Source organism: Diaphorina citri, unplaced genomic scaffold, assembly GCF_000475195.1.
Source record: "Diaphorina citri unplaced genomic scaffold, Diaci psyllid genome assembly version 1.1 scaffold700, whole genome shotgun sequence".
NCBI lineage: Eukaryota > Metazoa > Arthropoda > Insecta > Hemiptera > Psyllidae > Diaphorina > Diaphorina citri.
Genome location: NW_007378133.1, coordinates 1 through 25,521, shown reverse-complemented (window position 1 = coordinate 25,521; position 25,521 = coordinate 1). Strand labels below are relative to the sequence as shown.

The 25,521-nt window shown below is 34.4% G+C and overlaps 1 protein-coding gene and 1 long non-coding RNA gene across 3 annotated transcripts in view; one reads left to right on the top strand and one right to left on the bottom strand.

Annotated features, from left to right (window-relative positions):
• The window catches only part of LOC103511309 (calcium uniporter protein, mitochondrial), a 108,799-nt gene extending 89,981 nt beyond the window's left edge, over positions 1-18,818 (top strand). The window contains exons 3-7 of one of the 2 annotated variants that reach the window (XM_008476028.3): positions 3,885-3,984; positions 4,338-4,423; positions 16,305-16,570; positions 16,973-17,176; positions 18,139-18,818. In XM_008476028.3, coding sequence (XP_008474250.1) covers positions 3,885-3,984; positions 4,338-4,423; positions 16,305-16,570; positions 16,973-17,176; positions 18,139-18,438 — 956 coding nt within the window. In that variant the 3' untranslated portion in view covers positions 18,439-18,818. Of the gene's footprint in view, positions 1-3,884; positions 4,071-4,337; positions 4,424-16,304; positions 16,571-16,972; positions 17,177-18,138 lie in introns of both variants that reach the window. The other variant, XM_008476029.3, reaches the window with a different exon arrangement.
• Positions 18,819-24,473: 5,655 nt separating this feature from the next.
• LOC113468309 lies at positions 24,474-25,292 on the bottom strand. Its single transcript, XR_003392110.1, has 2 exons — positions 25,196-25,292; positions 24,474-25,093 (listed from the first exon to the last, which is right to left on the bottom strand). It is a non-coding gene; the product is annotated as an uncharacterized LOC113468309 (long non-coding RNA).
• Positions 25,293-25,521: the final 229 nt, after the last annotated feature.

The following is a 25,521-nucleotide window of genomic DNA, read 5'->3' as shown; positions in this document are numbered from 1 at the left end:
CTTTTAACAATGGACATCAATGCCCGATTGATTCCTGCAAATGGCTCACAAAATATGACGCTAATTTGAACACAAGCTTTTAAGGCCCGATTCGGAATGAGGTCCGCTAGACGTTTATGTGCAATTAAAGACTTATGAGTCTTGTGACCAATAAAACATGGCCACATACGTATGTACATTGTGCATGGACAATGGAGATACATGGGATATTTAGCAAGGCTATCTTGCTGTGGGTATAAATCTATAAATGCACTAAAGTTCGGGTTCATTAGATATCATTATGGTAAAAAATAAATTCGAAAATAAAATGAAAATGATCAGTTTTTGCTTTTAACAATGGACATCAATGTCCGATTGGTTCCTGCAAATGGCTCACAAAATATGACGTTGATTTGAACACAAGCTTTTAAGGCCCGATTCATATATTGAGGATAAAATTCCATACCTCGGCTGGGATTGAACCCACACCCTCCTGTTTACCAGACGAGCGCCTTGACCACTACACCACCGAGGCAGCATACATCTTTTGACGATGATAAAAGGGCTTTAACTGTATTTTATGCACGCCATGTCGTACTAATTTTCATTATTAATACTGAAGGCGCGAATTTGTTCATTGCAAAAACTCGTGCATAGGTAGACGATGTACTATTTCTACTCATATATACCAGCAGTTATGTATTCCACTATTCCAGTTATAGGTAGGAAACACATTGCAATATTGAATTTTAATGCAAATTCGTTCCATATTATTATTCTCTATGAAATATTGCATCGCTTCCAGTTATAGGTAGGAAACACATTGCAATATTGAATTTTAATGCAAATTCGTTCCATATTATTATTCTCTATGAAATATTGCATCGAAGGAAATTTCCATAGGCTTTGAAATTACATTTTTCGTACATTCCAATTGGAAATTCCATTAATGTATGGAAATGCTATTCTATTTTATTCAATTACTGTTCTGCCTGGCAAATTCATCAGGAACAGGTATAGACTATTAGATAGCTTGCTTTACATCTGTTATCTGTATAGATTAGATGCTGTTTTTAAGTTCTACGTAATCCACCTGTTTGGAGCTGGCAGTCTAAATACATTCATCATTTGCTCTTTCTTAAACAAAGCATCAATCTTGTTGTCTTCAGTCCCCGCCTAGATTGAATTTTAAGACATTAATTTAAAAACACCTCCTTCCTATTTCTCCTTTCTTTAAAAGGAAAATCACTTTGCGTCAGTAAAAAACTACACATTATTGTAAACAACAACTGCCTGCTGAGACCGGAACTTGACCTTACGCACTACCGTGCACCTAGTACCTACGTAGATCAGAATACTCCAATGGTGCCCTAGGAATAAAGTTAGACCAAGGAAAAGGCCCAGAGCCCGATGGAAGACGAGATACAAAGGTGGCAAACAACAGACACACGAAGGAGAACTTTATCCAACAGTGAAAATTTGATGGTTGAAAATGATAATTACTTTTGAGCTCTCTAGATATGCCTAGAAATGATAAACCCTTTTCGCCTATAGATATTCAAACCAAGTTGATGTGTAGTTGTGTAGATATGAGTATTTTATCAGTTTATGACATTCATACCAACATGTCTAGTAGATTTGCAAAGCTTTATCATTCCCCTGGTAAGATAGAATCTAGATATGCCTAGAAATGATAAACCCTTTTCGCCTATAGATATTCAAACCAAGTTGATGTGTAGTTGTGTAGATATGAGTATTTTACCAGTTTATGACATTCATACCAACATGTCTAGTAGATTTGCAAGGCTTTATCATTCCCCTGGTAACCTCTCCCAAAGCTATGTCATATCTGTGATAAATTATCAAGGTAGGTGTAATGACACGATATAGGAACAGTGGCAGATTTGAAAAGATTAGTGAATATTCCAATAGTGTTCATGTCAAACCCAGGATATACATCGACTCCCTGCTGATGACAGGGTAAAGCTCGAAACAGCTGTCCAGGGATTCTAACCTATATCAGTCAGCATGAAGATTAGTGAAAACCAATTTAGCTAGGATATATGAGGCTTGGCAGCGGGAAATTTGAAAAATGGGGCTTGGGAAATTGAATTTGTTGTGTTTTCATCTGTTATAAAACATATTGATTTTATTGAAAAACTTGCCCGGGTGTAAAATGACAGCTGTCGGTACGACGCAGCGGATGGGAAAAATTGTGTTTGAAAATGTTTACAGTTCAACAGTTTGAGACACAATTTTCCACAACTCTCTGAAATGTGCACAAAATACCAAAATGCACTTGCGTAGGACTAAAAAGTTCCCTTTTTGAATCAATTAATTTTAGGAATTTTAAAAACATTTCCGAGTTGACAATAAATTAGTGGAGATTTCTAAAAACTTTTAGCGGCCGGCAGTGCCTTTTATATTCAAAATTAACTTCCTCTTCTTCTCCCATCGTAGCTAATTTAACCAATTTTAATTGAACTCTGTAACATAAAGGCAACGTTAAAACAAACATAAAAGGGGAAATATAAACGAAAGCTGGCAAATAGACCGGAAAATAATTTAATTAATATCTAGGTATGATGAAACAAAATCACATTTAAATTAAATCTTCCCTTTTCAGCCTCAGCAGAGCTTAAAAAGCAATTCTAAATTGCAGACTTGATGGAAAAAAAGGCATTGAATTTTTATCTGATGGAATATTGCGAGCATTTCTCTCTGTCTCAACATTATTGCTCTTAACAGCATCATATAAAATGCACTTATAAATCTCATCTGATGAAGTCATGTTGACTCTTTTGCTCCTATTACTCGTACATAATGGTACCTAGGTTATTATAAAATATGAATTGATCGTTTTCGTTTCACTACGAAAAATCCTCTTTTTTTGGCAATTTTAGTTAGATCTCGTCGAATACTGATGGTTTTCCTAGTTTTCTCTCGATGACACCATGGAACTCCCATTTTATCCTCAGACATACCTGACAGCTCCTCTTTTAAGGGAATGATTTTCTTTTCAACTCCTTTGGGGATCGAATCTTGGAACCTTCTATAAACAAAAGGAGAAAATCTTCCGAGAAAATAGCAAAAGTGAAGAAGGGAAAAATGCTTTCGCCATATAACAAATAGCTAACGAGAACAAAAAGTATATAGATATTTATGGAATTTGAAATTATCTTTATTAATTGGAAATTCCTTTTGAAATGTTCTTTTCATTAATAAATTATTATTATTAATTGGAGGAAAAAGCATTTGTCTCTTCTGTCCCATTGCAGTTGCGACGTGTACACACCGCCGGGAGTCGAACCCGGGACCTCCATCGTGCAAGCCTAGAGTGATTCTTTCCCAGCCACGGAAGTTACCATTTAATGGTTCAGCCCAACCTGTTTTTATTTATTATTATGTTAAGGCGTTCTCTTAATCCCTTGTGTGCCATGTCAATTTTTGTTTAGGACTATTGTACTGCTAGAATAACCTAATTAATTCTTCTTTTTCATATACTGATAAATTCTGACGTGACTTAGTGAAAATTCAACTTGAAAAGAAGAACTCAAGTAACTTTTACTCTTCCTACTGTGAAGAGCAGGGTGTCGACCCCACTTGAGTGGGAAAAGACAAAGTAAAAGAAGAAGACTGTGTAGAGTAAAAGTTACTTGTATGTGTTCTTCTCTTCTTTTTCAGTTCCAATTCATTAATTCCTCTTTTCCTTTTGTTTCAGATGACGAAGATCCTACTGTGAAGAGCAGGGTGTCGACCCCACTTGAGTGGGAAAAGACAAAGTAAAAGAAGAAGACTGTGTAGAGTAAAAGTTACTTGTGTTCTTCTCTTCTTTTTCAGTTCCAAATCAATCATTCCTCTTTTTCAGTTCCAATTCATCAATTCCTCTTTTCCTTTTGTTTCAGATGACGAAGACATCGACGTGAGACTGGAGTATAAGAAAGGACTGCCCCACATTACTGTACCACTACCTTCCCGCCGAGAAAAATGCTGTTTTATATTAAGGCCAATCACACACACTGTAGGTGACTTCTTGCAAATGCTCAGAACCGAGGACAAGGGTATCGACAGGGTCATCATCAAAACGAAAGGTGAGTAAACCCTACTTTTTTTACCTAGAAAAAAAATCGCACTGGTTCTTCGCCTTTTACCGTTCGAAAGAGACCGGCGCGGTGTACGTGCAGCACACCACAAATCTTCTTTTGAGATGGCCATTTGATTCTGGCGCATTACTACTTATTATTGTAGGTAAATTTATTGTCCTCATTTACCTACATCGGACATAAACCATCATAATGCACAACCTTGTTTCAACCCAAAACAAAGTTGGCTGCATTTTCATGTAAACTTTTATTAAGGCCAATCACACACACTGTAGGTGACTTCTTGCAAATGCTCAGAACCGAGGACAAGGGTATCGACAGGGTCATCATCAAAACAAAAGGTGAGTAAACCCTACTTTTTTTACCTAAAAAAAAAAAAATCGCACTGGTTTTAGCTGATGGCCTGTTTCATTTGACAAGGCTGTCGAGCTGACAGGCTGTTGGGGGCTGGAAAGAAGGTTGGTCAAACCCACTCCTAGGCTCTTTTTTCCCTTTCTGGCTTCTTCTATTTTTATTGAGATATTGGGAAAATCCTACAATGCTGCAGTGAGCACCAAAGTTGTGACATAATAACACAAAGAAACTGCATTTACATATACTACATAGTTACCTATACCTGATACATAGATTTAATTTCTTTCCTCTTTTTCAGCAAAAATATGCCCTGGAGTTGAATTCGACCAGGCATACGAACGTACTGAAATGGGTGGGCCTGGGCTTGATGTCGGTACAATTTGGAATTCTAGCAAGACTGACGTGGTGGGAATATTCGTGGGATATTATGGAGCCCGTCATCCAAACAAGACTGGAAACTGGAATAATATACATATGTTTGCCAGAAAACTTCATCGATTTGTAGGAATATTCGATTCCAGATTACCATAATGCAAACGTCATCGATATAAGTGACTCCGGGTCGGCTAAGAGAAAATTCCAAGAGACTCGAAGCCAGAAGATTCCGTACAACGCGTCTTAGACTAGAAATGAGGATCCAATGAAATCTTGGCCTTAATCGACATTCTACCTATTTTTATTTGCTGATCTATGCATACGAAATCTATACTTAAAACTGGAAACTGGTAAACAAAATGCGTGCCAACTTCGGATCTACGAGTGTTCCAAGAGCCACATAATTATCCACTTTATAAAGTTTAACCCTTTCATATTTTAAATAAGTAATGTTGAAAGTATACCTGAGCTTTTTTTGTTTTGATTACACAAATAATAATGAAAAATATGATAAAAATCTCAGATAGTGGCGAAAAAGTGGGAGACTGCTAAACAGTAGCTATCTAACCGATCGACCGATAAATAAAGATAGTCCAATAATCTACAGTTTATGCCACTCTAAAGGTGCGTCCACACATAGTCGACGGCCGTCGCGTTGATCAATGTCGACTATGTGTGGACACACCTTAATAGTTGGAACTCTTACCTAAAATTCATAATGAATAAAACATAAGAAACTTTCCATAAAAACAATAAAAAAACAACACAGGACACAAACTTTGAGGGAAAAGTAATGCGAAAACCGGCTAAGACGCAGTTAGAACGGATTATTGAAAAGGGTCAGAGAGATTCGAAGTAAAGAGATTAATGTGAAGGGTCAATAAAGAGAATTTATCGGTGAAATAAAGGAAATTGTGGGAAAATGGAATGAGGTCCGCTAGACGTTTATGTGCAATTAAAGACTTATGAGTCTTGTGACCAATAAAACATGGCCACATACGTATGTACATTGTACATGGACAATGGAGATACATTGGATATTTAGCAAGGTTATCTTGCTATGGGTATAAATTTATAAATGCACTAAAGTTCGTGTTCATTAGATATCATTATGGTAAAAAATAAATTCTAAAATAAAATGAAAATGATCGGTTTTTGCTTTTAACAATGGACATCAATGCCCGATTGATTCCTGCAAATGGCTCACAAAATATGACGCTAATTTGAACACAAGCTTTTAAGGCCCGATTCGTATTGGAAGTGTAGACGCGCGACTTTTAGTAGCGCGAAATCGCTTGCAAAACCAATGGAATTGATAAGGAATTTTAGCTTAATGAAAAAATAGAATGGAAGTCGTTAATGAACTAAAAGAAATCGCAATCACGCTCATGGAGTCTACACTCAGTTCCACTTGTTCATAATTTTCATTATTAATACTGAAGGCGCGAATTTGTTCATTGCAAAAACTCGTGCATAGGTAGACGATGTACTATTTCTACTCATATACCAGCAGTTATGCAGTTATGTATTCCACTATTCCAGTTATAGGTAGGAAACACATTGCAATATTGAATTTTAATGCAAATTCGTTCCATATTATTATTCTCTATGAAATATTGCATCGCAGGAAATTTCCATAGGCTTTGAAATTACATTTTTCGTACATTCCAATTGGAAATTCCATTAATGTATGGAAATGCTATTCTATTTTATTCAATTACTGTTCTGCCTGGCAAATTCATCAGGAACAGGTAGACTATTAGATAGCTTGCTTTACATCTGTTATCTGTATAGATTAGATGCTGTTTTTAAGTTCTACGTAATCCACCTGTTTGGAGCTGGCAGTCTAAATACATTCATCATTTGCTTTTTCTTAAACAAAGCATCAATCTTGTTGTCTTCAGTCCCCGCCTAGATTGAATTTTTAGACATTAATTTAAAAACACCCTCTTCCTATTTCCCCTTTCTTTAAAAGGAAAATCACTTTGCGTCAGTAAAAAAATACACATTATTGTAAACAACAACTGACTGCTGAGACCGGAACTTGACCTTACGCACTACCGTGCACCTAGTACGTAGATAATGAAGGTAGGTAACAGAGAGTAGGTAAATTAAAGAGGGAGACCCGGGCCCCCTCGCTCGCCCCCCCCCCCCCAAACCCTAAATATGGCCCTGTACAGAGTGTACAGTCCCTACACTGTTGAGCTTCACAAAATTAATTAATATTCGATAAATAAAAAAATATGTCTGTAAATATACGTCCCGGAGGGAATTCGAACCCAGTCCCTCCGGATCGGTCATGGTTCCTGACCACTCGTCCACAGAAGCCGGTGTCTACTTGACGTCACAAATACTGAGAGCACTGAAAACGTGTTAGTTTTTCCTTTTCAGAAAAGGAATCATTTGAGTTGCCATAAATTTTCTGTCCCGTAAATCTGTGCCCAGTGCCGTTCGGTGCATCATTCTGATTTTTCCTTCTTGGTTTGAAATTTCAAAAAAATAATAATAATAAAATAAAATAAAAAATATTGGCATTAGTAAACAAAAACAAACATTCTAAGAAAAGGGTTTGAATGGTAGGGATTGCCCAAGGCAACAATTTCGGCCTTTGTTTTCTAATTTCTTGTACATATTTGTGACCATAACCGACGGTCTAAAGTAAATGAGACGTTGTATTTTACCCTAAATACTTTTTTTAGAGCTAATAAAGGGGTTTTGATACTTACCTAGGTACCCTTCAACTGATGTTTTCATGTCCACTTACCAGTATTCACAGACGTATGAAAATTTCAGCCATTCTGATAACTTCGTGTCTTCATAACTTTTCAGCGGCAATCTATTATTCTATAGAAACAAAAACACTTATGACTGCTAAGAAGGGCACTTAACAAGGCGGAGTTCTTAGTTTACAACTTTTACCTCTTTGTTTACAACATATTTACAACTTTTACTATTTTCTTCACAACATATTCACTACGTTTACCGAAATTATTTGGATTCTCAAGTTTAGAACCGTGTTATGTAATGAATAAAATATAAATAAGAGGTAGATATGGATAGATATGCGTATGCCAATGTTCACAACTCGAAGCAAAAACGTTATCAATAGCTTTTATCTACAGCGAACACTTTTATTTGAAACGAACTACGAACACACTGACTAGAGTTGGAACTTTTCACGAACGAGTCCCCATTTCCGCCACTGGTTAAAAGCGTGAGAAGATTTATTAGGAGCTATGACTTTTCTTTTCTCTAATACCCCTCATTTCATTAGAAAAAAATAGGAAGGAAGAAAAAGGGATAAAATAGCGTAATGACTGCAGCATATAAGGCCGAAGAACTTTGTTTACAAAAGCAGTTATTGAGGCGATATTTTCATTCGACGCAGAAAAAAAGGCGCGACAAGGTTTCCTCTTGGGAAAAGGCTCTTATAGGTGCTCTACTTAACCAACCTCAGTGGTGTAGTGGTTGGCGCAGTTTCGGATCTGGAGGATGGTGGTTCGAGTCCAAGTTATAAAATTTAGCAAGACAGTAGTATTAGGTAATTGAGGGAAATTATTCGTCACGATTTTTTTTTTTTTTTCGTCCGAAGATACAATGTGAACACCTTATTTATTTCTATACGCCTCACAAAAAAAATCGTGACGAAGATTCTTTGTGAACGGTTACATCCTATAGATTAGTGCCTGTCTGGTCAGTTAACGCCCTGTATGTGTTCATTGAGAATAATGTGTAACAGACTGAAACAGATCAGGTCATAGTCACTCTTGAAGAAAAGAGAGTTAGAAAGGAGAGAGGATTTTTACATGGATTTATATCTCCCTCATTTATCAGATGAGCAGAAAATACTATTGAAGATGATTTTGATGAGCTTTTTGGAAGATAGTGTATTAAAATTGCCAAAATAGTACAGAGGTTTTGAAATCTTAATTATTTTTATATCTTTATTAAGTGAGCTCTTCCAGAAAACCACTAATTTTCCCTATTTTTCCTCATAATTTTGCTTTGAAGCAGTTTATTTTGAGTTTTTCATAAAGAGACTTTAGTTTTAAGTTGTAAAAAATTGGCCTAAGGACGGAAAAATCCAACTTTTCAACAGCTTACGAGAAAATTAGACTGGTCGAAATAAATAGAGGTAGGTACTTACTTCTGGGAGATATTTCCAAAATAAATTATTCCATAAACATCGATCAAATCATTCTCGTGATTCTCATGGATCGATCTTCCCTCTTGAGAAATGAAAAAAACTGAGGAAAACACTCTTCCAAATGGTTTAATTAATGCACTAAATAAGTTACATAATTTGTTATTTTAAACTATAAAGGATTTAAATTAAAACTGTCTCAGACACCAGTTATCACCTTTTTAAGCTGAAGAAAATCTCACAAACATTATTTTCCACTCAACGAGATTTCGTTTTCGAAAAAAAAAAAAATCTTTTCATTATTTTATTGAAATATTTATTTAAGGTTTTAATACTTTTTAGCGAAAACTTGCTTAAAGTTTAGGTGCAGTAAGATTAACGGAAAGAAAATATTCATAATTCAAAACTAAAATCCAAGTTGTGCAGTGCTAACTGACTAATAAAATATAAACAAGGTAGTTTAACTTTAGTTCCAAGCTTGTAGAACCTATCTCGTTTTCATCTTAATTCTAGCGTAACTTCGTATTATCTTTTTTTATGCGCTGATAATTAAGATAGATTTATTTATAATTTCACTTCTTGTGTTTTGAAAATAGTCTCGAAAAAAAAACCTTAATTAAATAATAATGGAGCTCACCGCCAGTTAGACTGATGTGCATAGAGCACAGGTAGTTATTCGACCTTGAATATTTCAGTATTTTTTAGTCGTGCCATCAACTCAAGTACTCAAGGCTATAAAAAATGGAAGTGGTGTTATCGAGGTAAACCCGTGTCCATAGGAATTGATATGAGTACAGTGTTCAGAATTACAGCAGTAACAGCAGCTATCGATGTCAGGAATGACAAGAATGTTACAATACAAAGCCCTCACAGTAAAAATGTGAATGAAAATCCCATACTAAACCTGTGAATGGATAGAGAGATAAAAAGACAAGGAGAGGTAGAGGAGGGAAAGGAGAGAAAAAGACAGTCGGTATATAATAGTGGATGTGCCAAAAATACCAAACTCTTGTACTATCGTATTATCTTTTTTTATGCGCTGATAATTAAGATAGATTTATTTATAATTTCACTTCTTGTGTTTTGAAAATAGTCTCGAAAAAAACCTTAATTAAATAATAATGGAGCTCACCGTCAGTTGGACTGATGTGCATAGAGCACAGGTAGTTATTCGACCTTGAATATTTCAGTATTTTTTAGTCGTGCCATAAACTCATGTACTCAAGGCTATAAAAAATGGAAGTGGTGTTATCGAGGTGAAGCCGTGTCCATAGGAATTGATATGAGGACAGTGTTCAGAATTACAGCAGTACCTAACAGCAGCTATCGATGACAGGAATGACAAGAATGTTACAATACAAAGCCCTCACAGTAAAAATGTGAATGGAAATCCCATACTAAACCTGTGATTGGATAGAGAGATAAAAAGACAAGGAGAGGGAGAGGAGGGAAAGGAGAGAAAAAGACAGTCGGTATAATAGTGGATGTGCCAAAAATACCAAATTTTTGTACTACACGAACACGATCACAGAAGAGAGAGAGAGAGAGAGAGAGAGAGAGAGAAAAATAGTATTCTAGGATTTGATTTTTAATATACAGGTATTTATGAATTCATGTATTTTGGTGACAAAACTACCGTAAGTAAACCTGTAAACGGACGGTAAAATTTCAGTTCATTTGCAATAGAAAAAAAGTGCAATACAGAAATACAATACAAATTAGGTACAATACAGAATATACAATACAAATTACAATTCAGTGCAAAAATGAACGGACGCAATGCGGGATAACTTTTTATCTAAATTTAACCAATTGTCGTTATTTTTCTCACTAAACTTTTTTTTTTGCAGCATTACTTCCTTCAGTTTACTTCAAGATGATAAAATACATAATGTATTAACAGTATACAGTGCTATGTACAGGGCCGTATCCAGGATTTGTGCGAAAGGGGGACAAGAATCCGAACAGTGGGGGATGCTCTAAATTTTGGCCAATACTTTCATGCCCGAACTTACCACTGAGAGTTTTAAGTTAATCCAGAGTTTAAGAAATACTAACCTGTGTAAGACAAATGGGTGACGTCAAAAAACATCCTTGACACTGTGTTAACTCTCAGTGGTGAGATAGGCCATTAGTATATTACTAGTTTTCGGAGCAAAAAAGCTCGGGTTACTCGCTTGCCATGCAGAAGGTCCCAGGTTCGAATCCCCCACTAAACACAGCCCTGCCTATTTACATACAGTCCACAACATAGGAACCTGTGCACAAAAAAAGCTCGGGTTACTCGCTTGCCATGCAGAAGGTCCCAGGTTCGAATCCCCCACTAAACACAGCCCTGCCTATTTACATACAGTCAACAACATAGGAACCTGTGCACTGTGCAGTTTGAGATTACAATCGTATTATTAATGAATATGCCCGTACGACATTCATGACTTTACAATATTGCTTTGTACTTTGCAGCTTTGCACAGTCTTTACTCATGTACTAAATAATAAATTCTAGATTGCTCCGCTTTAGCGTTGTTTTGACAATGATGTATTGTTGCAGTAGTGACTAGTGGTGCCACCTAGGTTCCTAGGTAGTGTATTACGTACGCACATGTTGATAGTAAGCGGTGAAAACGAGATTTTGATGTTTGGCAATTTGGTAATTTATTTATTGTTCCATAATACAAATATTGCTTAGAACATTAAAACACATAAAAAAAGACAAAAAAAAAATGTTAAAGACAATAATGTTAAGATGTGTCCACAGTGTCCACACATAGTCGACGCGACGGCCGTCGATCGATGTCGATGGACGGCCGGTCAACTAGTTGTGGACGCATCTTTACTATAGGTATATTTTCCTTTGTCAATTTTCTAGTAGTCAGTTTCACGAAAGGAAAATGACCTTTTCTGTCTCGAGGCTTGCACACAGCGCCGGAGGTCTGGGTACGAAGTTTTTCTGGCTTTGTGTTTGGAGTTCGGGGTACACATAAGATCATGAAGACAATTGAGTAGCTACTTTATTCGAGTAGCGACCAGTGGCTGTATTAATTGTGTAATATACATTTAAATAGAAATTAAAAATAATGATAAATTGATAAATAATAGTAATAAAGGAGGCAATTGGTAATGCTGTGATACCCACAATACGAGTAGTTCCGTTGTGAAGAGGCTTTCTGCTTCACCATTTACAATAATTTAGTGATTTCATTAGATTTCTTTCTTTTTTCTAATTGCTAATATCATTTAATACGTTCGCACCATCCTGTAACTATTATCCTGGGTTTATTAGTCCCCCTCTCATTAACACGACATATACCAGGGTCATTATCAACATAGAATATAGCACAACAAAAACATATAGCAAAATAACAACAAAGCGTCATGTCCAAGTATGTGAGTGAATAGACGCAATGCCATTATTAACCTCAGCGATGGAACAGGATCGTCAATTAGGGTTTTCATTCAGGGTATCCGAGAGCTTAAAACTACTTCTGCCTCGGTGGTTTAGTGGTCGTCTGAACAGCCATTAGGCTGGTTTGCTGCAGTACGCCATGTTTCCCTGTCTTCTGCCTTCCTCTTGAGATCGTAGTAGGTTGTGACGTTCATGTCAGAAAATCTCTGCTTTACCACAAAGATTCATTACTTAATTTGGTAGACCTAACTAGGATAAATCAACTAGGATCGTCAATTAGGGTTTTCATTCAGGGTATCCGAGAGCTTAAAACTACTTCTGCCTCGGTGGTTTAGTGGTCGTCTGGTAAACAGGTGGGCGTGGTTTCAATCCCAGGAGGATGACAGATAGATGGATGAACATGTGCGGATAAATCAACAACAGGTGCCGCACCCCAAGACACGCTAGACCAAAATCTAGCAACATTAAATTGCAAAATTTATTATTTTGCTACAGCAGATGGATGAACAGCAGTGGCGTAGCGTGGTCTAAAGTCAAGTGTAAGGCGTGTAGGACACTAATTTCCATCACCATGCACATTACTACATAAGTCATGCACATGCTTCTTCATAAATATTTAAATTTAAAGTCAATATTTAAGGGTATTTGAGTAAATTTTGAGTGTATGGCCGCCATACACGCCCTATATGGACGCTACGCCACTGCTTAGCAGTATGGAAAAGTATCTTACAAGTGTAATAGCCAATGGAAAAGCAGAATTTTGAATTCGGACGAATCATATCGAAATATGGAATTGTAAATACTTTTCCATACTTTGGTGATTTAGGGCACAGCTGGGCGTGGTTTCAATCCCAGGAGAATGACAGATGGATGGATGAACAGAATACTCCAATGGTGCCCTAGGAATAAAGTTAGACCAAGGAAAAGGCCCAGAGCCCGATGGAAGACGAGATACAAAGGTGGCAAAATAAAACAATAGACACATTATAAAATCCGCCCGGGGCGCGAATCGAACCCGCGACAGCTAAGTTTTACACAACACAGAAAATGTCAGAAACATTCTAGTGATAAAACAGTGTTTTAATTACCTACTATCATTAGACACTAGGGAGTAGGGGCGAGATTTTAATGTTCTTTATTATTAGGACCATTAAAATGTAATGCAGTAGTTTTGCCAAAATACCCATGTCGCAGATGCACATAAAATGAATTGAATTGTAAAGCCCAGGATACCAAGTAAACTGGTTATGTTTATATTCCTCCATTGTTTTGTTGTAAATGGTCTATGTAAATTACAACTATTGATTCCAAGCTCTAGCTTTTCTGTTTTTGCACCTCTGGATCTGGATAGCCTCTAATTTATTTTTCCACCTATCAGCATTAAAAAATTACTGAAATTACCAAATGTTGAAAATTTTAAATCCTTCTATTAATTATTTGACTTAGTCATGAAAAAATTAATTCCTAGGGAAAGAATGAAATGTCCTTGCAAAAAAAAAATCTCGCCCATCAGTTTGGGAGAGACATTATGGGATGGGCATGTTAACAATGCTGCGAAACAGAGCCAGCTGTTTCTAAACTACAGAAGGAAGGGTAAACAGCGTTACAGATGTTTTTGCCTTGTTAGTTTGGTTGTTCTACTTTTTTTTTACCTAGTAAAGTGGAACAAAAAGAAAATGTTCAAAAGTACAAGATTGATAAAGCACATTTAAAGAAACTTTACAACTTTTGTTCGTCGTCGTCTTCTTCCTCTTCTACTCCTTCTTCTCCTCCTCCTCCTCCTCCTCCTCCTCCTCCTCCTCCTTCTTCTTCTTCTTCTTCTTCTTCTCCACCTCCTTTTTCTTTTTCTTCCTCTTCTTCTTTAATTTGTTATTCAAAGCAGTTATTTATCTATCGTCATAAAAACTAGCTTAAACATTAATTATTTCACGATCACTTTTGTCTATTTTTTAATATGTAGGTACCTAAACTTTAATTACGTATTTAAGAATCTTGAATCTAATTGGTCCACATAAACACACTTCTGAAAATTTCCATTTCCAACAATGAACCGACTTTAGTCTTTAGCTGAATTGGAAATTTTCACGTAGATTGCAAACGAATTAAAAGTTGAGTATTTCTAAGCTTAAGAGATTAGCTCTACAGAGAAAACTCCACATGTACATAATCCAGCTTCTAATACTTTCGCTAAGTACCTCCTAATTGTAAAATTCATATCATTAGTTAATCCGAATACTTTTACTCTGTTCAATTTCAAGAGAAGCATGCACAAGTACCTTTTGCAGATACTTTAATGTAATATAGGTGGGTACCTATTATACGAGAACACTTCTACAGTCATGCTAATTCATAATAAAATCCACGATAAGTGTTCTACCCACTTGAGTTCTATTGTGAATGCAGTAGGTACCTCGTAGCGTTTTTCCTCTTGTCTACAATGTCACCAATGCCTTTGAGAACTCTTCTAGAGTACATATTTTATACAGCGCCTTGCCAAAGTCCGGAAACCCTTTTCTATTATCCCAGTGTGTTTGACGTATAAAGTGGAGAAAGGTTTTCTTAGAAATCTTTTCTGGGTCGCACTCATAAGCTTTTCTTTTGCAGTTTTTCAGCGTAGGTACTAAGTTTTTTTTTCATTCAGGTTTCCTTTTTCAAATTTCGAGGAATTGGGAAAGGGATAATGTAAGAATAAGAACACTCTTATGGGTACTTCTTACCTACTACCTACGTACCTACTTGTACCTTTTACCTTTGTACTCAACAAAACTACTTTATTTCGACGTTAAACATTAAGTTTCAAAATCCTATGCAAGAGAAAAATAACATGAAAAAAAAAAAAAAAAAAAAAAAAAAAAAGTGGAAATTATATGAAATTTTGGTCTTCCCATCAAGATTTTTAGTGACACGGTATAATCATTAACAATTAGCACGGTTGAATTTTCCAGTAAGTAGGTACATTAGGGATGTGTAGTAATTGAAATTTGAGATTAGGTGTACGAGTATTCCCTTCTGTGGTACAAAAGCCAGATAAAACTTGAAATAGGTTTCAGCACAAAAAAGGTAGGTTTCTCCCTTTTGTTCTTAGCTTGGGTTAGAGAGAATTTTCTTTACCTAGATGAGTAAACGAGGTCCAAGTTTCAATAAATTTTTATAAGAACTCCAGCAGTCTAAACAAGATCTCATCACATACATAGTTTTATTAGATGAAATAATCAAAAACATCGTAAGAATAAGATTCTTCTTAAGAGGGCGCTTTCCACAAGATTTTTCCAGACGATTAGTGCTTTCAAATTGAAGCTTTGTGATACTTTCCACTTTCCATTGGTGTTTTTGTTTAAACATGACAAGTACTTATCCTTCCTGTGTCTGATATGAACGTTTATAGAAGATTTAATTTTGAAAATGGGTTCCACATGATGAAACAAAGGGGTTTTCCCAAAACATTTACCATCAAAAAGAAGAAAAAAAAATGTGCTAAAAGTTTTTTTTGCAGTAATGGTATTTGATTGTTGTGAATTTTAAGCTCGTTTTGGTCAATGAAAAAAATCTTCGGAATAAACCAGGTTGTTTAAATAAGCCGAGCCACTCACACTGACACCGTTTCACTAACGTGTGTGGAGGAAAAAGCTTAAAACCTAGGTATCTCAGATGGTCTGACAGACCTAAGTCTCTTGATTTTCAGTCACACAAGTTAACACGGTATAACAGACCTAGGTCTGTGACATTGCTGTCTGTCAGACCGTCTGAGCGTGAATGGCGGGCATGAATGGCTGGCATTATAAAAACCTTATTTAGACTGGGGGTAAAGGAATTTCCAGTCTCATCCTATCAGCATAAGTGAGGTACAGTCCATTCTCTTTCATCCAGAGTCAAGAAACGTCTTTTGTCTCTTTTGATATAGTAATTTGGCACTAATAATAAACATTTCATTCTTTCTGTTTCAGATAAAGTCAAAATCGCGAGTTCAAATTCAATCCAGTCTCTTCTAGATGATGATTTCATCCTCATAGTAAACGATGTTGAGTTCCTAGTCAAAGCTCCATTAGATGAAAAACTATTCAAAGATGACCTGGAAAGGTTATCGGAAGTTCGACATCTCATTAGTCACCTCTATGAAGCTCTCAATGTGGGAGAGCATCACGTACAGCAAGAGAAAGAGCTCAAGGCACAGCTAGAAACTATTAAATCTAAATTAGAACCTTTAGAAAAAGTAAGTTTTGAATTAAAGATGTGTTTTTTTAAGGAATTTAAATTGTGTTTAGCATAAATGCTTTCTAAGTTCCCAAAGGTTTTTCTTAATGTTTCTAAGGGTAAGATCACTCTGTTGGACACAATGCTAAAATATTCGTCACTTCTTTTTTTTATGTATTTGCCATCAAATAATCTTCTTTGGCAAACATCAGAAATGTTCATCACCAAACACCAAATTTGTCTAAATTTGTGTTGGGGATTTTGGTACTGTTTCGCCAAATATTTAACCCAAATATTTGGCACCAAGACAAATAGTGTCATCCTACCTTAACTAGCTTTCGGTCTCCAAATGTATACCTACCATATACTACATAATTACCTATACCTGATACATAGATTTAATTTCTTTCCTCTTTTTCAGCAAAAATATGCCCTGGAGTTGAATTCGACCAGGCATACGAACGTACTGAAATGGGTGGGCCTGGGCTTGATGTCGGTACAATTTGGAATTCTAGCAAGACTGACGTGGTGGGAATATTCGTGGGATATTATGGAGCCCGTGACTTATTTCGTCACCTACGGGACTGCCATGGGAACATACGCCTATTATGTACTTACCAAACAAGTAAGTATGAAATCGCCTCTTTTTTTTGAAAAGATAAAAAAAAGATGAGTGTTTCACCGCCGCGCCGTTTTTATTTCATAGCAATAAAATAAGTGCTACATTAGACGCATGTGGTCTGTGTCGTAGCATACCCATCCCGTAGTATGCCTCTCATCAAATGGGCGAGAAGAGACACAATACTTCCCATTGAGGTGCTGAGATTTTAAGATTCTAGTGAGATTTTAAGGGTGGGTTTCACCAACCTTTTTAGCTCCTAACAGCCTGTTAGCTTAACAGGCCTTCTAGGAGCTGAAAAAATATTGGTGAAATCCACCTAAGTGTATTTTTCTTTGAGTAACTGTTATTCCATACTTACGTTGAATGAGGCCGGGGCCACAAAGTAAGTTTAAACTCGGTTTAAGTTTAACTCGTTTTTTTTTTTTATTTACATATTTATTTATTATTATTTTATTTATTTTTTTCGCGCAAACGTAAGTCAAGTATCAATAACCCTCACAACCTTTCAAAAGCTTTCAATATGACGATGACGTGTAAAAAGTTATTTCAGAGTTTGTTGACATGAATATGAAAATTTCTTCAACGACATACCTAGGTTCCTATACCTTCCTACCTACCTGGAATATGTAAATATTGCACTGATTTCACATTCTACCTACAGGAGTTTCAATATTGAATATTGAAATCATCAAAAAATATACAATATATTTATATATGAAAAAAAAAAAACATACACACACACATGAAAAGAAATATTCACTGTCAATGCAATAGTAATTTTACTCTACCAATAAGAATTATGATAGCAAAAATATTACCTTTGAAGGATCTTGAAAATTAATACTTAGCGAGTTTTTGCGACCAAAATTAGCTTTCCCCGTTAACATTATTAAAGAGATCAGTTAACGGGACGCTAATTTTGGTTGCAAAAAGTCGCTAATTTCTGTTTTGTTTATGAATTTCAGGAATATTACCTACCCGATGTTAGAGACCGACAGTTTCTAATACATTTGCACAAGCGGGCGAAAAAAGTCGGGTTTCCACTAGAGCAATATAACTGTTTGAAGAACGAATGCGGAAAACTTGAAAACGATCTGGCGAGGTTGCGTGATCCTTTGATTCCACCCTACCGAGGTTATGAGTTCCAAGTTCCTTCAGACTTATCCTACAAACAACCTAGCTCATCTATAAACAAATTTAAAGAACAAATCAAAATGATTTTATCAAAACAATCTCATGGTGCTAATAAAAATGATACTTCTTAATTCAACTTGACTTGGTTTTAAGTTTTTTCACATTTTATATTTTTACTTTTCGTTTTCGTTTCTTTATTTACAAAAATCGTAAGTGCTTTTTTTGCGATTATTATTTTTTAGCTAGAATGAATGCATTATGTAATAAAACTATAAAATTCGTATCAAGAAGGAACGGTGAAATTTTATAATGTTAGGGTAACTTGCTAAAGTTTTTCTGACAAAATTTTCAAGTAACTAGGACAGGAAAAACTTGGATGCATTTAATTTTCGGGATTTACTACGTACGAGTAGACTTATTTCTTAATGTTAACGATGGTTAGGTAAGAAATAAATGTAAAATGATGGTAATAAAAGAAATAATAATTATAGTGCTTATTTATACTGCTCGCATAGGACTGAAAAGTCCCATTACTCCAGTAGTAGGCTATTGTGGTCAAATTCTCAAATTATATTGAGGATAAATTCCATACCTCGGCTGGGATTGAACCCTCGCCCTCCTGTTTACCTAGAGAGCGTCTTAACCACTAAACCACCGAGGCAAAAAAGAAAGAATAATTAAAATATTGTATACGTACACCTCGCTTTGTTCTGAACTATTTTAATTAATGAGATTGTTATGAATATAGATTTGAGACTAGGTGATAGTCCAAATTCTTCGAGTGATTAAAAAAGGCATGTGGTCTGTGTCGTAGCATACCCATCCCGTAGTATGCCTCTCATCAAATGGGCGAGAAGAGACACAATACTTCCCATTTAGGTGTTGAGATTTTAAGATTCTAGTGAGATTTTAAGGGTGAGTTTCACCAACCTTTTTAGCTCCTAACAGCCTGTTAGCTTAACAGGCCTTCTAGGAGCTGAAAAAATATTGGTGAAATCCACCTAAGTGTATTTTTCTTTGAGTAACTGTTATTCCATACTTACGTTGAACGGGGCCGGGGCCACAAAGTAAGTTTAAACTCGGTTTAAGTTTAACTCGTCTAAAAATCTGATTTCAATTAATCAGATTGCTTAAACCGAGATTAAAACTGAATCAGAGATTAAACTCACTTTGTGGCCCCGGACCTGAGGCCCAGGATTTTATTTTTATTTACATATTTATTTATTATTATTTTATGTATTTATTTTTTTCGCGCAAACGTAAATCAAGTATCAACAGCCTTCACAACCTTTCAAAAGCTTTCAATATGACGATGACGTGTAAAAAGTTATTTCAGAGTTTGTTGACATGAATATGAAAATTTCTTCAACGACATACCTAGGTTCCTATACCTTCCTACCTACCTGGAATATGTAAATATTGCACTGATTTCACATTCTACCTACAGGAGTTTCAATATTGAATATTGAAATCATCAAAAAATATACAATATATTTATATATGAAAAAAAAAAAACATACACACACACATGAAAAGAAATATTCACTGTCAATGCAATAGTAATTTTACTCTACCAATAAGAATTATGATAGCAAAAATATTACCTTTGAAGGATCTTGAAAATTAATACTTAGCGAGTTTTTGCGACCAAAATTAGCTTTCCCCGTTAACATTATTAAAGAGATCAGTTAACGGGACGCTAATTTTGGTTGCAAAAAGTCGCTTATTTCTGTTTTGTTTATGAATTTCAGGAATATTACCTACCCGATGTTAGAGACCGACAGTTTCTAATACATTTGCACAAGCGGGCGAAAAAAGTCGGGTTTCCACTAGAGCAATATAACTGTTTGAAGAACGAATGCGGAAAACTTGAAAACGATCTGGCGAGGTTGCGTGATCCTTTGATTCCACCCTACCGAGGTTATGAGTTCCAAGTTCCTTCAGACTTATCCTACAAACAACCTAGCTCATCTATAAACAAATTTAAAGAACAAATCAAAATGATTTTATCAAAACAATCTCATGGTGCTAATAAAAATGATACTTCTTAATTCAACTTGACTTGGTTTTAAGTTTTTTCACATTTTATATTTTTACTTTTCGTTTTCGTTTCTTTATTTACAAAAATCGTAAGTGCTTTTTTTGCGATTATTATTTTTTAGCTAGAATGAATGCATTATGTAATAAAACTATAAAATTCGTATCAAGAAGGAACGGTGAAATTTTATAATGTTAGGGTAACTTGCTAAAGTTTTTCTGACAAAATTTTCAAGTAACTAGGACAGGAAAAACTTGGATGCATTTAATTTTCGGGATTTACTACGTACGAGTAGACTTATTTCTTAATGTTAACGATGGTTAGGTAAGAAATAAATGTAAAATGATGGTAGTAAAAGAAATAATAATTATAGTGCTTATTTATACTGCTCGCATAGGATTTTAATTTTCGGGATTTACTACGTACGAGTAGACTTATTTCTTAATGTTAACGATGGTTAGGTAAGAAATAAATGTAAAATGATGGTAATAAAAGAAATAATAATTATAGTGCTTATTTATACTGCTCGCATAGGACGAGCCAGCTGTTTCTAAACTACAGAAGGAAGGGTAAACAGCGTTACAGATGTTTTTGCCTTGTTAGTTTGGTTGTTCTACTTTTTTTTACCTAGTACAAAAAAGTGGAACAAAAAGAAAATGTTCAAAAGTACAAGATTGATAAAGCACATTTAAAGAAACTTCACAAGTTTTGTTCGTCGTCGTATTCTTCCTCTTCTCCTCCTCCTCCTCCTCCTCCTCCTCCTTCTTCTTCTTCTTCTTCTCCACCTCCTTTTTCTTTTTCTTCCTCTTCTTCTTTAATTTGTTATTCAAAGCAGTTATTTATTTATCGTCATAAAAACTAGCTTAAACATTAATTATTTCACGATCACTTTTGTCTATTTTTTAATATGTACCTAAACTTTAATTACGTATTTAAGAATCTTGAATCTAATTGGTCCACATAGACACACTTCTAAAAATTTCTATTTCCAACAATGAACCGACTTTAGTCTTTAGCTGAATTGGAAATTTTCACGTAGATTGCAAACGAATTAAAAGTTGAGTATTCCTAAGCTTAAGAGATTAGCTCTACAGAGAAAACTCCACATGTACATAATCCAGCTTCTAATACTTTTGCTAAGTACCTCCTAATTGTAAAATTCACATCATTACTCAATCCGAATACTTTTACTCTGTTCAATTTCAAGAGAAGCATGCACAAGTACCTTTTGCAGATACTATAATGTAATATAGGTGGGTACCTATTATACGAGAACACTTCTACAGTCATGCTAATTCATAATAAAATCCACGATAAGTGTTCTACCCACTTGAGTTCTATTGTGAATGCAGTAGGTACCTCGTAGCGTTTTTCCTCTTGTCTACAATGTCACCAATGCCTTTGAGAACTCTTCTAGAGTACATATTTTATACAGCGCCTTGCCAAAGTCCGGAAACCCTTTTCTATTATCCCAGTGTGTTTGACGTATAAAGTGGAGAAAGGTTTTCTTAGAAATCTTTTCTGGGTCGCACTCATAAGCTTTTCTTTTGCAGTTTTTCAGCGTAGGTACTAAGTTTTTTTTTCATTCAGGTTTCCTTTTTCAAATTTCGAGGAATTGGGAAAGGGATAATGTAAGAATAAGAACACTCTTATGGGTACTTCTTACCTACTACCTACGTACCTACTTGTACCTTTTACCTTTGTACTCAACAAAACTACTTTATTTCGACGTTAAATACAACAAATTCCGATCTTTTATCTTTAAAATTCCTCAAAAGAAAAAAATGAACTCAAAAGAAGAATGTAAACTTTATATTGATTGATAGATATTCTGTCTTTTTTTCAACTTTCATAACTGACTTTTTTCACAAACAAAATCATTTCTTATTTGATTTAAATACACTTGAAAATATACCTACATCATATTAAACAAAATTCGTACTATACGGAAGTCCTTTCAATCAAAAATATATCAAATCCTTACCTACTGCTCGTACGTAATACTTTCGGTGATACAAAGCCTTTTTTATGTAGGTACGTAAAGCATATTTTAGTAGATTATATTTCTGTGATTTTGTTCTTTCAGCAAAAATATTAGAATTTTAAATTTAAAAATTAAATTCTTATCTGAATTTAATTTTTAAATATTCACGATTATTAAAAAACAACTTTATTTTAAATTTATTTACAAAAAAAAAAAATCTCTAACAATGTGGTTGAATTCATTATTCAGTTATGAAAAAGATTTAGCTCCAATTGAGCTAATTGAAACAAGGCAAATAATTAATAGTAATTAATTAATTAAGAATGACAAAGACTCGAGAGCAGGGCCAATTAAGTCGATAAAGAAGATAAATAATTTATCAGTCTCATTAAACACATTCGTATCTTTTGCTTTATTTTCTAAAGTAATTTTTAAACTTCAATCTACTTTTATGAACTGATTTTTTTATGTTTAGTAAAGTACATCCAAGTCTAGTAATATTTCCAAAAATATGTTTTGAAATATTTTTGGCAAAACTAGCACCAATGCTTCAGAAATTTAATATCTTTCATTTCTTAGGAAAACGTTTCACAAGTCAAAAACTTTACTTACCTACCTAGTTCCCTCATGTACAACTGCTTAAATATGTGTGATTATTGAAGACATAAAATATTGTGTACTTATATCTGGTGATGTATTTTTTTACCGACGATTTTTACAGGGACTAGTTTTTTCTTAGAATAGGTATAAAGGAAGTATTAATATAATACTAATGAGTATTAATTGTACAGAATCAATTATAATTTCAACAATGAACTATGAAAATAAAAAATCATATTCAACAAAAAATAATAAATTAATAATAAGACGGTAAAAATTGTCTTCAATTCATTCGACTTGAAAACTCATTTCTCTTTTTTCAGTCAAGTGAAGACATTTTTCTTCTCTTGTTAATTTCATCAATAGTTATACCAAAGAAATGATTAATTAGGTTTATCAATGTATTCAAAGAAGATTTTCTTTTAAATATGCGGATATAAATATTTACGTAAATAGCTATATTTCTTTAAACATTTTGTAAAATAATTTTTATCCAAAAGAATTATAAACTTAAGACATTTGAGATTCAACATCCAACAAAGAAAATTTGGTGAGCTTTCGAGAATATTCAGATTTCCATCATCAGACCAATATCGCGAGAAAGATGTTTACTCTACGAGCGCTGAAGTTCAAGTTAAGTCGTACATAGGTAACACCTACTGCAATCTGTAAGTAAATTATAAACTTACAATAGAATTCAATGCTTTGCACATTGCATATCTAGTTTATTCTAAGGCGGACATACAAAATTCCTATTTATCGAAGGCAGGTACGTCAGTGATTACATTGAATACTAAATTTAATTTATTACGAATGAATAAGAAAGAACCAAAATTAACTTATTAAATAATACCTAACAATAGTATATTTATCATAGCCCAGTTATTCTGAAATTAACTTTATTTCAAATCTTTCGTACTATTGTGAACTGAATGAGCTAGCCATAAAATGAAACGGTTACCATTACTGGTAGCTTGTTTGAAGAACTGAGAGGTCCTGTTGGGTACAATACAGAATATTAGGTTGGCAGGGGCCCCTTAATAAAGTAGGGCTAAGATTAACTTGTAGGTCCCTTAATAAAATGAGGATCTTATTAAACTTTCTATTTCAATTTCTATAATCCTACTCGAACCCGCATTTTAGAACAGTCCCTGTACAAAGAACATGTAAACTATTAAAATGTTGTGATGATATAGAAAAAATATAGCTCATAATAAAATTACGAACACGATTTTTTTTTTTATTTTGCCATGCATATCTAGTTATCTAATTTGCAAAGATGAAAATTACGCACGAAAAAAACGCACTAAACCGATTAAATGTTTTCCCTGTTTCTCTTTTCTCTTTATTGTTTCCTGTACAAAGAACATGTAAACTATTAAAATGTTGTGATGATATAGAAAAAATATAGCTCATAATAAAATTACGAACACGATTTTTTTTTATTTTGCCATGCATATCTAGTTATCTAATTTGCAAAGATGAAAATTACGCACGAAAAAAACGCACTAAACCGATTAAATGTTTTCCTTGTTTCTCTTTTCTCTTTATTGTTTCCGAATTATAAAAATATTGAAATCTTGCATTCAAATTTGTTCAGCTGGCTATTTCCTTTTGAATTGATTGTAACTATTTACTATTGCAGTTTATACATGAAAACTGTCCCCTTTATGTAAAATTGATAGTTAGTTTAGTAGTGCCTTACATGTTTTCCATAACATGTTAATTGTAAAAAAGTTAAAACTGGTTTAAAACCTCTTTTATATAAATATTTTAAATAATAAAAAAGCACACAAGAAATCATTTGACAAAGAATACCAAACTATGGAAAAAGTCAAACGCTACGACTATTTCAAATTGAAATTTTAAAAAAAGGATCTCATTTCTGGTTGGTCAAATGCCATTCACAATCGGTGATTCGGACTCGACCAAGCAAAGTAATCCTTTATTTATGTACCTAGGTATTCATTTAAGTTTTAATATATCCAAAAGTTCCGATATTTTTCTCATCAATTAGAATATAGGGTAGGTGACTTAATTGAAACGTTTTATATTTCAGTACGTACACTTACTTATTGAGAAAAATTCAATCTTCAACTCGTATTGTTTTATTGATTAAAAGATGGCCACATTACTTTTATGAAATTGTGAAATTCTCATTCACCTACCCTACTTGTAATAAATAATTTATTTCTCATTTGAATATTTGAAATTTGGAACTAAACTGATCACTATCTATTGAATGCATTTCTCTCTAGTCATTCACCTACCCTACTTGTAATAAATAATTTATTTCTCATTTGAATATTTGAAATTTGGAACTAAACTGATCACTATCTATTGAATACATTTCTCTCTAGAAACTGGTTGGTCAAATGCCATTCACAATCGGTGATTCGGACTCGACCAAGCAAAGTAATCCTTTATTTATGTACCTAGGTATTCATTTAAATCTTAATATATCCAAAAGTTCCGATATTTTTCTCATCAATCAGATAATAGGGTAGGTGACTAAATTGAAACGTTTTATATTTCAGTACGTACACTTACTTATTGAGAAAAATTCAATCTTCAACTCGTATTGTTTTATTG